Below are 13,085 nucleotides of genomic sequence, written 5' to 3'. Positions count from 1 at the left end.
AAAGGTATGCGTCTAAAAAATCACTTTGCAAAAATAAATTAATTAATTAATCTATCCGGGAGATAAAAAGTGTGACTAGATTGTTGTGTTTTAAACTTTTTATCTTTTTAGCTGGGTTTTGTTTTAGGTTTATCTTCTCTAAAGATGGCTTTCATTTTCTGTGGAGTTTAGGGCGGAATGCTGGATTGAACCAATCATTAACCGCTACACAAGCGCGTGTGTATCCCACCCTCTCTCTCTCACTCGCTCTCTCTCTCTCTGTGCGCGGAGAGGATACTCATCATCTTTGCTGAAGCGTCTCACAGCGGAGAAAAGCCATGGCAGCTGCGAACCGTGTCCTTGTTTACGGAGGAAAAGGAGCACTCGGCTCGGCATGTGTGCATTATTTTAAGTCAAAAGGCTGGGTGAGTAGAAACGCCTCTTTATTATGATTCTCTAGGAGCCGAGTCACTGTGAGTTGGTGCGTGAGCTGAAACTGACACCTGTTGATGCAACTGGGCTTTTGCATTATTATGCTTGCATGTTTATTTCAACAGCATGTATTTCTAACTTGTAGGCTATCTAAAACGTGTTTCTTTTTTTGTTAAAGTGGGTTGCCAGTATTGACGTCGTCGCGAATGAAGAAGCGAACGCAAACATCCTGGTGAAGCTCTGCGAGTCATTCACCGATCAAGCCGCTCAGGTGGGTGGAGCCAAAGTCCTGACGTCACCTCGCCGTGTGTCTGTCAGCACACAGGGCTTATTAAATTGCCTGTCATGCTGCCATTTACTTTCCATTTACACTGCCAAAGTAATTTCCTGTCTTGTCACGACATCCCCAGTGTTCTGGACAAGCAATCTTTTCTCATTATTGGCCGTATTGTGTCTGCCATTGACTTCAGATGCTGTTAATAATAGTCTCAGTTCTAAGGCACCCATTGGAGGTGTCCTCTTTATGCCACAGCATTGTGTCTCTTGTTTTGTGGTCTTGTTACACTATTGTGCTTTCACACTTGAAATTGTTAACCCTGAGACATTATAAACCTTCCTCATCACTGCAGATAAAAGGTTTGCAGTCTGCTTTTGTATTCCTCAGACATAGTATGAATGTTTCGTTACTGTACAAAGCACATAAATATTTAATGAGGTACTGAGACAGATTATGACTGGTTGTCGGTTTCAAAAACAACATAACCGGAGAATTAAATGCTGCTCGTTCCTTTTAAAATTACAAGTGTGAAACTGAGCATCAAATTTGGCCTTGTCATGAGCAGAGTCTTTTTGCATTAAGTTTGCACTGTTGTTTTCCATACACTGGAACTAATTGCTATTGAAACAGAGCCTAGTAGAGTATTGTCTCATCAGTAAAGTGATTTGATGCAGGTGACGTCAGATGTAGCCACATTGCTGGGGGAACACAAAGTCGATGCCATTGTTTGTGTGGCAGGAGGATGGGCTGGAGGAAACTGTAGCTCAAAAGGTCAGCACACCTTATTTGTCATCCCAGAATTTTACATTTATTTTTATTTATGAAATGAAATGAAAGTTATTTTTATCAAATTTATGTAATTATTTATATGAATTTATTTGATGCATTTTTGTGGAACATGGTTAAATGTGTTATACAGAGCTGAGAGTACTATACTATTATTAATAAATTAGTAAAATTGAATTAATAGTAAGTAGCACAGGTATATTTGTAGCAATAGCCAAAAATGCATTGTATGCGTCAAAATTATTGATTTTTCTTTTATGCCAAAAATCATTAGGATGTTAAGTAAAGATCATGTTCCATGAAGATATTTTTTAAATTTCCTACCATGAATATATCAAAACATAATTTTGATTAGTAATATGCATTGCTAAGAACTTCATTTGGACAACTTTAAAGGCAATTTTCTCAGTATTTAGATTTTTTTGCACCCTCAGTTGCCAGATGTTCAAATAGTTGTATCTCGGGCCAACCACTGTCCTATCCTAAAAACCATACATCAATGGAAAGCTCATTTATTTGGTAATACGTTATGACTGGTTCTGTGGTCCATGGTCACATTTCAAATAATAGATTTCAATCAGTTCATAATATAATTGGTTTTACTGGAGTGATATAAACTTTTTCTCTCTCTTACTTGTTTTAGACTTGTATAAGAACTCTGATATGATGTGGAAACAGAGTGTTTGGACCTCCACCATTTCCAGTCATCTTGCGTCGCTCCATCTTAAGCCAGGAGGCCTGCTGACCCTCTCTGGAGCAAAGGCCTCACTGGAAGGCACTCCAGGTACAGTAGGAGTATCTATCCTTACACTCCTGAGATGTGTTGGCTGCTGGAAAACACGTTGTAAATGTATTTTCAGCACAGGTTTACCTGAGGACACTTCAAAATTTGAACTTATTGTGTGAAGGTGGCTAACTAATATCATTTATGTAGGAAAACACTTCAGTCTTCATGAGTTTTTCCCCTTAGGTGTGTGAAGTCAGTAATAGCGTTTGTTTATAACAGCAAGGCTGCAATTGAAATTGTATATAGTTTTGGCTGTCACTTTCATTGTACTCATCGCAAACCTTTTCATAGCCTCAGATGTGAAATGTTCAACTCATGTCATTATGTCTTTAGTGACAAAACTCAATACGGCACACAACAGAGGTCGCCTCTAGCCTATTCAGAACCTTCAGCATCAGCAGACTGCTCTCATTGGCTGAGGGGCCAGGGAGGGGGAATGAGTCAGCAGGTTTTTTGGAAACGGCAACACATGTGGACTGTGTTTAGGAGTTTGTATTCCTTACCCACACAGAACTGATTTAGACAGGAAATGCCCTGCAGCGAAGAACACCGCTTTGATATGATATGAAGGGAACCTCTAGTTGGACCGTTTGATGTATCTTGTTCAAAGAGACAGGAGCAAGCTCTGGTGAACATTTCTGATAGGGCTGTCAGCTTTTAAAACCGTACATGATCATGTGCTAGTCACACCACAAGCTGAAATAGTGGTGCTCTGATGGAGGTAAAACCCAACCTAAATTCAAATAGAAAATTAAGAGTAGTAAAAATAAATTCTTAAATAAAGTCCCACACAAACCCTTAGAATATCTAATGGTGCTTTTTGAATGATTTTTAGGTGAATTTATTTTTTATTTTAGAATATGTTTTAATTATGCATTTAACTTTAAATATAAAGCATACAATCTGTGCTTAGCTGAGATAGTTGCAAAGTCCTGGTATGCTGTGTTCAACTAACCTCAAAGCTGAACTTCAGTCTGGATATCAGACATACCAAAGAGAGTTTAAGCCAAATCCTGAGAGACAGAACATGTGATTAAATTTTGACCCACAAAGTTCATTCAGGTATGAGGGGTCATGCTGTATGGCTGAAACGATCACAAAACACTGAATTCTCAAGGTTTAGAGAATATTGAAAAGAAAAAATATAAAGCTTCTCCTCCCCTCTTTCTTATTGGCTATGTGGGTTTTAAAGGGTGTTTTTTTGGAACAGCTACCATGCATTTTTGGTTTGAGGCTGAAAAAAATAATTCTTGAAAAAAAGCAATTACTCCCTTATTACATCAGGCTTGCTAGTTATTGATGCCAGATGCCAAACCAACAAACATCTAGAGAGGGGGGAGCTGGAAAGACAAACACGTTTCAAACAAACATTATTTAAAAAAAAATCTAGAATATTCCCAGTAATACTCCATCATCAATTTATATTAACATTTTTTATTTAGTATTTAAAGGGATAATTCATTCATTCATTCATTCATTTATTCCTTCCTTGCTTCCTTAAAGGAGACCTCCAATTCCAGAATTTACAATTTACAAATAATTTACTCACCCCCTTGTCATCCAAGATGTTCATGTCTTTCTGTCTTCAGTCGTAAAGAAATTAAGGTTTCTGAGAAAAGCATTTCAAGATTTTTCTCCATATAATGGACTTCATTGGTGCCCCATTGAGCTTCAAAGGGCTCTAAACGATCCCAGCCGAGGAAGAAGGGTCTTATCTAGCCAAACGATCGGCACAAAAGCTCATATAGCACAGGCTCTGGGATGTGCGTCCACGATGCTACGAATTAGTAATGGGTCGTTCTTGAACGATTCTTTCATTTTGAACGAATCTTTAATGTGACTCGGAAAGAACGAGTCATCTTGGGGAGTGATCTGTTCAGTCGCGTATGCGCAACATCCTATTAGGTTCTGTACTGGAATTAGTTCACCTGTTTCGAGTCTTCGGGTTTTTCGAGTCGTTCATTCATCTTATGGGGCTGTCACATGATGAATGAACGACTCAAACCCAAAAACTTGTCAGATAAGAGGTGAGGTGAGCTAATCATAGACTAAAGACCCAGGTAAACAATGAATTCATCTTTTCTGTTTCTTATAGCATTATAGTTTTGTCTTGTTTGTCATGTGATCAACATTTGTGTAAGCAGTAGATGTGTTAGGGAAGTAACACGTAATATTTTATTTATATTTTGCTAAAATGAACAAAATGACTCAAAAAGATTTGTTCATTTTGCTGAACGAGACTCAAAGTTCCGAGTCTGTAAAATGATCCGAACTTCCCATCACTACTACGAATCACTTGTAAGTTCATCTTCTGTGTACTGAGTATGGCGAAAAACTCCATCTTATTTTATCCTACAGCTTGAGAGGAGGACATCGTCCCTTTTGGTTTGTAAACAGCGTTTACAAACTTACTTGCACTTTCTTAGTCTTTGCGCGTTCGCTTTGTAAACACTGGGTCTGTAGTTCCGTCTACGTTCCGCGTGACCTTTCGACTTGATTCAGTAATACGTAGCGTCGTGAACGCGCATCCCAGAGCCTGTGCTACACAAGCTTTTGTGCTTAAAAAATATTTTAAAAAATTATTTTCCGAAAAAAAATGACAAATCGTTTCGCTAGATAAGACCCTTCTTCCTCGGCTGGGATCATTTAGAGTCCTTTGAATCTGCACAAACTGAAATTTCAGCTGCACAAACTGAAATTTCAGGATGACCTGAAATGCTTTCCTCAAAAACAATAATTTCTTCACGACTGAAGACAGAAAGACATGAACATCTTGGATGACAAGGGGGTGAGTAAATTATTTGTGAATTGTTGTTCTGGAAGTTCTCCTTTAAGATAAATTTTTTTGTACTAAAAAGTAATAAATATTTTTAAACTGCTGTTCTTTTTATTACAGAAAATGTACATTATACAAAATGTGTTTGTAAACAATATTGCTTTTTTGTTTTACAATTTTCTTTCTCCTATCAATTCCCTAGAATGATAACAAAATAATTACAAGTAAAATAAAATAAATGATTTTATATCAAAACAAAGAAAACAAAAATAGAATTGTTTACAAGCAGAAGAACACACACTGTACATAAAACAGTCTTCGTAAACATATCTGAAGATTTCAACAGAGAGGATGACTTGCAATTTTTTGCCCAGCCTTACTTATTTAAACCAGAATGTACAGACAATGAAATAAGAGAGATGGATGTTCTACATCAGAACATCAGCACCACACATGTGTCGTGGTACGCCCATGAATGTGAGTCGAAGTTTTTATTATTGTTTTCTTTGTGTACAAAAAGTATTCTCGTAGCTTTGTACAATTAAGGTTGAATCACTGGTGTCAAAATGATTATTTTAACAATGTCCTTACTACCTTTCTGGGCCTTGAATGTGTCAGTTGCATTGCTGTCTATGCAGGGACAGAAGCTCTTGGATTTAATTAAAAAAATCTTAATTTGTGTTCTGAAGAAGAACAAAAGTCTTATGGGTTTGGAACAATATGAGGGTGAGTAATTAATGACAGAATTTTTATTTTTGGGTCAGCTGTTCCTTTAAGTTACAATTTAAATGTCAAAGTGCATTGGAAAATCAAAATTAATTCCTCATGATGTGACCCTTTTAAATACACTGGTATTTCTGCACATGAGCTTTACCGAAAAATAGTCTGCGTAGGAGGAATCAAATTCAATTATCTTATTTTGTATTGCAAAATCCATTTTATTCTCCGCTTGAGGCATCCAACCAAATGATTATTGACCAAACCTCAAAGCAACAGCTGTTGTCTGTGAGATATTGTTAGGCAAATTGTGTAGCTGGCATGCTCTCAAGTGCTGTGTGCGCATGCATTGTGTCCCATAGTCTGCTTTATAGAGCGAGAGCTGCAGCACTCAACATGTGAAGAGGGCTCTGTGCTCCATTCACTTTTTTATATTTCTGTCTGGATGTAGGTATGGTTGGGTACGGCATGGCCAAGGCTGCAGTCCATCAGTTGTGCAAGAGTCTGGCTGGAGAGAACAGCGGTCTTCCATCTGGAGCTGTCGCTGTGGCCATTCTTCCGTAAGAGCATCTGTCAATCTATCATATCTGTCTATATACACTGATCTGTCTGTTTTAGTTATGCTTCCTTCCAAGATCCAATGAAAATATTGAGTACTTCTTAAAAAGTTTGAGGTCCGTAAGAAGTCTCTTATGCTCACCAAGCCTTCATTTCTTTAATCAAAAAATACAGTAAAATAATTCTGTAAAATATTATATTTAGTGAAAATAGTGTTTTCTATTTTAACATATTTTAAAGTGTAGTTTATTCCTGTGATGGAAATTTTCTGCAGCCATTACTCCAGTCCTCAGTGTCACGTAATCCTTCAGAAATCATTCTAATATCCTGATTTGCTGCTCAAGAAACATTACTTATTATTAATAGAGTTGAAAATAGTTGTTTTGCTTAATATTGTTGTGAAAGCATAGATATATTTCAGAGCTACGGCAATTTATTACATATTTTTACTATCAACATGTTCTCAATAACACCAAAATGTGCATAAATGTGCATAGGCCTGTCTTTTAGTATTCATTAATCTGTGTTGTGTATGCAATTAAAGTCAAAAGTTTACATACACCTTTGCAGAATCTGCAAAATGGTCATTATTTTACCAAAATAAGAGGGATCATGCAAAATGCTTTTTTTATTTGGTTTATTTGGAGATATTTTACATAAAACACATTTACATTTAGTTCACAAGAGAAAATAATAGTTGAATTCATAAAAATGCCCCCTGCTCAAAAGTTTGCACACATTTGATTCTATGTTGTTACCTGAATGATCCACAGCTGTGTTTTTGTTTTTGTTTTTTTTATTGGTGATAGTTGTCCTGAACAGTTGAACTGCCTGTTGTTCTTCATAAAAATCCTTCAGGTCCTACAAATTCTTTGTTTTTTTGGCATTTTTGTGTATTTGAACCCTTTCCAACAATGACTTGCAGGGCTCTCAAGTCTCACGCATTCACCATGTGACACGCATTTCAACCAGTTCACACGCTCTCACGCCACACCTTGTATTTCGGTGGTCGCGTTGCGGTCACGGAGCGGACGTTGCCATTTGTATTTACTAAAAACTAACAAAATAAATGCAGTAGGTAACCCATTCTTCTGTTTTTTCCTTCATTTTACGATTCCTGGACGAAATCACTTGCATGTGATCAAAGATAGTGAGAGCTGATGTTGGGGAATATAGCCAAATTCATGCAAAATTATTAGCTCTCCAACAGCTTTAATTAAGTTTTGGCTAGTGGAAACTAAGGAAAGCACTAAATAAATTTCTAACTAATGTTTTTAACTGTTAATCCTTTTGAAACTTTTAAAGCAGGCAGGGTTACAGTAGCACTCAACACTTAGTACTGTCAGACTTACAAAATCCTTTAACAGTTGAATTAAGATTACAATAATTAATTTTAAAGCACAGCCACCACAAAATCAGACCTTAGGTCCTAGGTTAGGTTAAATACAGATTTAAAATCAGAATATGTAGATTAATATCTATGATACCATTTTTATAATCAAATCCTTGCATAGCTATGACTGGAAACACTGGCATCTAACAATGCCTTGGGGGAAAAAACAGTTAATCTTAAAAAAATAAAGCATATACATAAACCCACATATGGAAATAAATCAGTTATTGAATAAGCATGTGTCCTATTTTGTGTCCTAAACTTCTGAAACATTTTGTCTCATATTTTAGAGCAGTCAATGCAATTTAGGAAAGAAATTAATCAAATCTGTGTGAAAATATTCAGATGTAACCCCTTTGTAATTTTCATAACTGTAATTTAACTATACATTCTCAGCAACTGTAACCGATTAGTTACAATTATTTTGTAATTAAATTATATAATTTTATTACATGTAACTAGTTACTAGTTAAGTTTGAGGCCCTACCACTATCATCAAGACATCAATATGTGCAACAAACACTTGCAATATAAGATGCCATTCATAAGCAGAAACATGTACTTTCTCTCTCACACACAAACAGCTTGACATGTTCAGGGCAAATTCTGCAATACTGTATGTGTAGGCCTACAATATGTACATTGAGCACTGCTGTTCATTGGCTCATTTGGGGCCAAATTTCTTTGATTTTTGATATTTTATATTTGTATTTTTTAAATATACAAGACATTTTATTTTATTTTTTATGAATTTGACTTTAATCAAACTTACCAGTTGGTATAGTTTTTATTTTGTGCTGGTCAGTCATGAACAATAGATAAAATTTTACTTCTAGCAAAAACTGGAGAGAATTGTGTGAGGCCGAGGGGCTCCTCTCCTAACAGATATAATCTCACTCCAAACTTTTTCTAAAGCTTGAGAGCCCTGTGACTGTATGATTTTGAGATCCATCTTTTCACACTGAGGACAACTGAATGATTTATGCACAACTATTGCAGAAGGTTCAAATGCTCACTTATGCTTCAGAAGGAAACACGATGCATTAAGCTGGGGAGTGAAAACTTTTGAACAGAATGAAGTTGTGTACATTTTTCTTATTTCGTCTAAATATCATATTTTTTTCATTTAGTACTGCCCTTCAGAGGCTACAGAAGATATTCACATTCAGCAAAAAACATTAAATTTACCCTGTTTTTTAAATTCCAAAAGTTTTCACCCCCTGGTCCTTAATGCATTGTTTTTCCTTCTGGAGCATCAGTGAGCATTTGAATCTTCTGTAATAGTTGCATATGAGTTGTCCTCAGTCTGAAAAGATGGATCTCAAAATCATACAGTCGTTGGAAAAGGTTCAAATACATGAAAATGCTGAAAAAAAAAAAAAAAATACATTTTGGGACCTGAAGGATTTTTCTGAAGAACTCGTGTACAAATATCACTAAACAAAAAATAACAACAACAACCTAAAAAAACAGCTCTGGATCATTCAGGTAACAACACAGTATTAAGAATCAAGTGTATGTAAACATTTGAACGGTCATTTTTATAAATTCAATTCTTTTCTCTTGTGGATCATATGCAAACATCTCTTACGTGAAATATCTTATGCAGGTCAGTATTAAATATAAAATAACATGCATATCTAAATGAATTCTATCCTTTTTTGGTGTGTGTGAGCATTTGTAGTCATTTGTACTGTTAGTGACCTGCATGGTACACATTTGACTGCTGTCTGTTTGCATTAACTGAACATATGGGCTGTGAGTTGGCCATGCTAGTCTAAGCTATTGCCGCAGGCTCTGTTTCACAGTCTCATCTTCCACCGAGATAACAACATTATGACATCATCCTCCAGGGTTACCTTGGATACACCAATGAACAGGAAATTCATGCCTGACGCAGATTTTGGGAGCTGGACACCGCTGGAATACATTGCAGAGTGAGTTCAGGTTTCTCATGTCCACTGAGCAGCAGATTTCATTATGCTTGCTGACAATGTCGTAAATTGCAGATTTAACCTGTTTGGATATAATAGAAGCCTCAACACTTGGATAAATCAGAAAGTGGCCATTTCTCACCAGAAGAGGGCAGTAATGTTCTTCCAAATAACTTGATGTCTTTTATTCGGAGATGATCTGAATATTTTGAAATACACATTAATCCACTGTTGTGAATTACTTCACATAGGTCTCATGTTAGAATTATCATTATCCTAGATTTGCGTTCAACAGAATATCTCGCTTTCGCATAATAGAAGTGTTTTAAATCAGGACTTAAAAACCTTCCTCAAATGTTACATTTGATTTGATTCAGTAATATTAACCAAAAAAGCCACAGGCAACTGTAAAAGCCTCTTAGAAGCAAACATACCCTGCATGAATGATTGAATTACATCCGAATTTGAGTGGATAATGTCAAGCATCAACCCAAGAACAGACCTCTTAGAGAAACGCATGCTTTTTGATATTCAGCAGAGCTGATATTAACACAAATGCCTCTCAAAAGATCTCACACAGTGATTCTACCTATGAGCGATTGTACTTTTTGAACGCATCTCTGTGCTTCGCTCAGATGTGGCCAGTATGGAAAATCTCCTCTGCCAGTCAGCACAGATTAGGATGAGGATTTGTTGCGACTCCATAATCCCAGACACAGCAAACCCGGCTGGATTAGAGAAGCACATGAGTGATAGAAGAGTATAAATAGTCTTTGTGTTAGAGGTAATTAATGTGTAGTCTCACTTCAGTTGCTACAGTGGGCTTGAAACTTCTACAGTTTCTCCCGAATGTTCCTGAGTAGACAAGGCTTGTCGTTCGTGTCTTATTTTCCTCTCTCTGTCTCCCTCCTCCCATCTGCGTTCTCATTATCTAGCTCTCTCTCCATCCAACTCGCACCACCATCATTTTACACCTGTCTCTCAATGCCCCCCTCTCTCTCTGTCTCTCCAGAACCTTCTACAGCTGGGCCACTGGGTCAGGCCGGCCAGCCTCAGGCAGCCTCATACAGTTGGTGACTACTGGGGGGAAAACCGAAGCCTCGGCGGCCCAGTAAAGGGGGAACAGAGGAAAAAATAGAAATACAAAAACATAAAGAGTAGAGGAGAGCAATGTTTACCAATATACTGTGCAGCAGAGGAGAAAGAGGTCATACGAACGCGGATGGAAAATGAGAGATGTGGCATTTCCAATCATCCAGTCTCATTGGAAATACAGTACAGTATCTCTGAATTGGCCAAAGTATTAACTTACATGTTTAATGTTGAGTCTAGATGATGAGCGTATGTTTGTGACTTTTGTCTTGACAACAAAAGGTGTGCCGCTGTCGTATGTGAAACGTACAGTCTTCTATTCCAAAAAGTGGCCTTAGTTTGTGTGAGTGTGTGTTTACAGGTTTAAATTTCATGTATGGATGCTGTATTTTTAGAGTATTTTCTCCCCAGTTTGTTGTAGCTGCTGCTGCTGTACGAGTTCGGACCATACTTACAAAATAAAAACAATTGAAAACAATATTGATTGTCGGTATATGTCATTATTTAGAAATGTTTTATAAATTCAGATTTTAACAATTCTTAAAATGAATTATTTGTAGGGCTGTCAGTTTAACCCATTAACTTAATAGTTAGTTATGAAAAAAAATAAGGCAATTAAAATATTTTAACGCAGTTAACGCGCTGGCCCCGCCCCCAGGCCTGTACATCATCTTATATTTCATACAGTTGACCGTTGACAAATATGATGCAGGGCAACAACTACAAATGCGGGTATGCCCTAAAATTCAAGGTATTGGTGCAAAAAATGCCCCTGTATATGTTTTGTTTCATATTTATATATATCACATATCATCATATCACACGGGCAGCAATATGACAGTAGTGCTGATCTATCACGAGCTTAAATGTGATTTTATACAACAGTTTAGTAAATAAGAAGTTGATATTATGTTATATTTTAAACACAGTACTATGTGTTTTTGCTGAATTTTGCAAAGAACATATTACCTTTGAAGCCATAGAAGAATTGTTGCACGTCTCCGAGCAACACAGCGGTGTTTAGTTTCTGAATGAATCTGCGTTTTGAAGGAATCGTGTGATTCAATGATTCAAAAGCCCATTCATAAAGAGAGCCATTTACTTCATTCGTGAATGAATCAGCTGTTTGAACATAAAGATATTTCAATAATAATAATAAGTAGTAGTAGTAGTAATAATAAAAATAAAAAATTAAAGGGATAGTTTACCCAAAAAGTTCTGTCATGATTTACTCATCTTCATGTCATATTAAACCTTTCTTTTGTGGAGCATAAAGGAATATTTTTAAGACTATTGGTAACAAAGCTGATTTGATTACCATTACTTTCATTATATGAACAAAAAATACTAAGATGTTTCTTAAATGTTCCATAGTTTACATTAGGCCGTTGCAGCCTAAATGTTTATGCATAAATATATTTAATGTTGTATCAAATAAAATATTTCTTTCTAAAGCTACAATTTGTAATGTCTACTTGATACTTTCTCATTTAACACAAAAATAGCTTTCAATAATCTTTTGTGGGTATTTTCACAGTGAAATTAATTTTTATTTTTTATTATTTTTATATTAATTAGATTAATTAATTGACACATCGTACAGCCCTAATTATTTGCATCAGTATATTACCTAAAAGTGAAATTTCCTATAAACCTACTGTATATATGCTGTTATTATTCATCTTTCAAACCTCATTCTTTACTCTCATATTTGAAACTGGCATGTCATGTTTATTGCAACAGAAAATCTTTTTTTTTTTTTTTTTTTTTTTTGCATTGATGATGTAAATATTGGCACATGAGCTACAGATTAGGGACAGAAATGAGCAAATAACATTTTAAATGTTACAAAGTGACTTTAAATGTGTTTTGTTTACGCAGAGCTATCATTTGACTTCAGAAAACGATTCATGTTTTGGTCTGACAATCTTCAATGAAAGCCATAAATGGACAAATTAACAATTTATTGTCCTGTTTTTTCACTTATCTTGCAAGTTAACCAGTTAGCTGACTGGCTTTACCTGCCGCTAGTCAATTAGCCTGCTAGCTTCTGTTGGAAAAAACATAACCAGAAATGTTATTTTGATACAAAAGCTGAAGAAAAAAAAACTCTCCATTGTGTTCCATGAACAAAATTAACAGCATATGGATTTCCAGACAACAAGGCTGCGCAAATAATAAAAGAATTCTATTATGAGCTCAGTTGTTCCTTCAAGAGACTTTAGTTCTACCAGATACAACAGTTTAGTAGGTAAAACTAAGCGAATAGTAATATAAGAAAAAGCTCTTGTCTTCTCTCATTTATTTATTTTCCACAGGTTTGTTTGGACAAATAGTCACTGATGGTTTGTATT

General features: G+C 36.0%; 1 protein-coding gene across 1 annotated transcript; it reads left to right on the top strand.

The window, feature by feature from the left end:
- Window positions 1-231: 231 nt before the first annotated feature.
- qdpra (quinoid dihydropteridine reductase a) lies at window positions 232-11,209 on the top strand. Its single transcript, XM_051128296.1, has 7 exons — window positions 232-404; window positions 590-682; window positions 1,363-1,459; window positions 2,118-2,258; window positions 6,206-6,314; window positions 9,559-9,642; window positions 10,652-11,209. The coding sequence occupies exons 1-7, from the start codon at window positions 318-320 to the stop codon at window positions 10,752-10,754; spliced, it is 714 nt and encodes a 237-aa protein (XP_050984253.1). The 5' UTR covers window positions 232-317; the 3' UTR covers window positions 10,755-11,209.
- Window positions 11,210-13,085: the final 1,876 nt, after the last annotated feature.

The sequence above is a fragment of the Labeo rohita genome, chromosome 14, assembly GCF_022985175.1.
Source record: "Labeo rohita strain BAU-BD-2019 chromosome 14, IGBB_LRoh.1.0, whole genome shotgun sequence".
NCBI classification, from domain to species: domain Eukaryota; kingdom Metazoa; phylum Chordata; class Actinopteri; order Cypriniformes; family Cyprinidae; genus Labeo; species Labeo rohita.
This window is presented reverse-complemented; position numbering and strand designations above follow the sequence as displayed.

Coding starts and splice junctions, on each gene's coding strand:
- qdpra (XM_051128296.1), top strand. CDS start 318: ATGGCAGCTGCGAACCGTGTCCTTGTTTACGGAGGAAAAGGAGCACTC. Junction 405..589: donor ATTTTAAGTCAAAAGGCTGG/GTGAGTAGAAAC, acceptor TTTTTGTTAAAG/TGGGTTGCCAGTATTGACGT. Junction 1,460..2,117: donor AGGAAACTGTAGCTCAAAAG/GTCAGCACACCT, acceptor TACTTGTTTTAG/ACTTGTATAAGAACTCTGAT.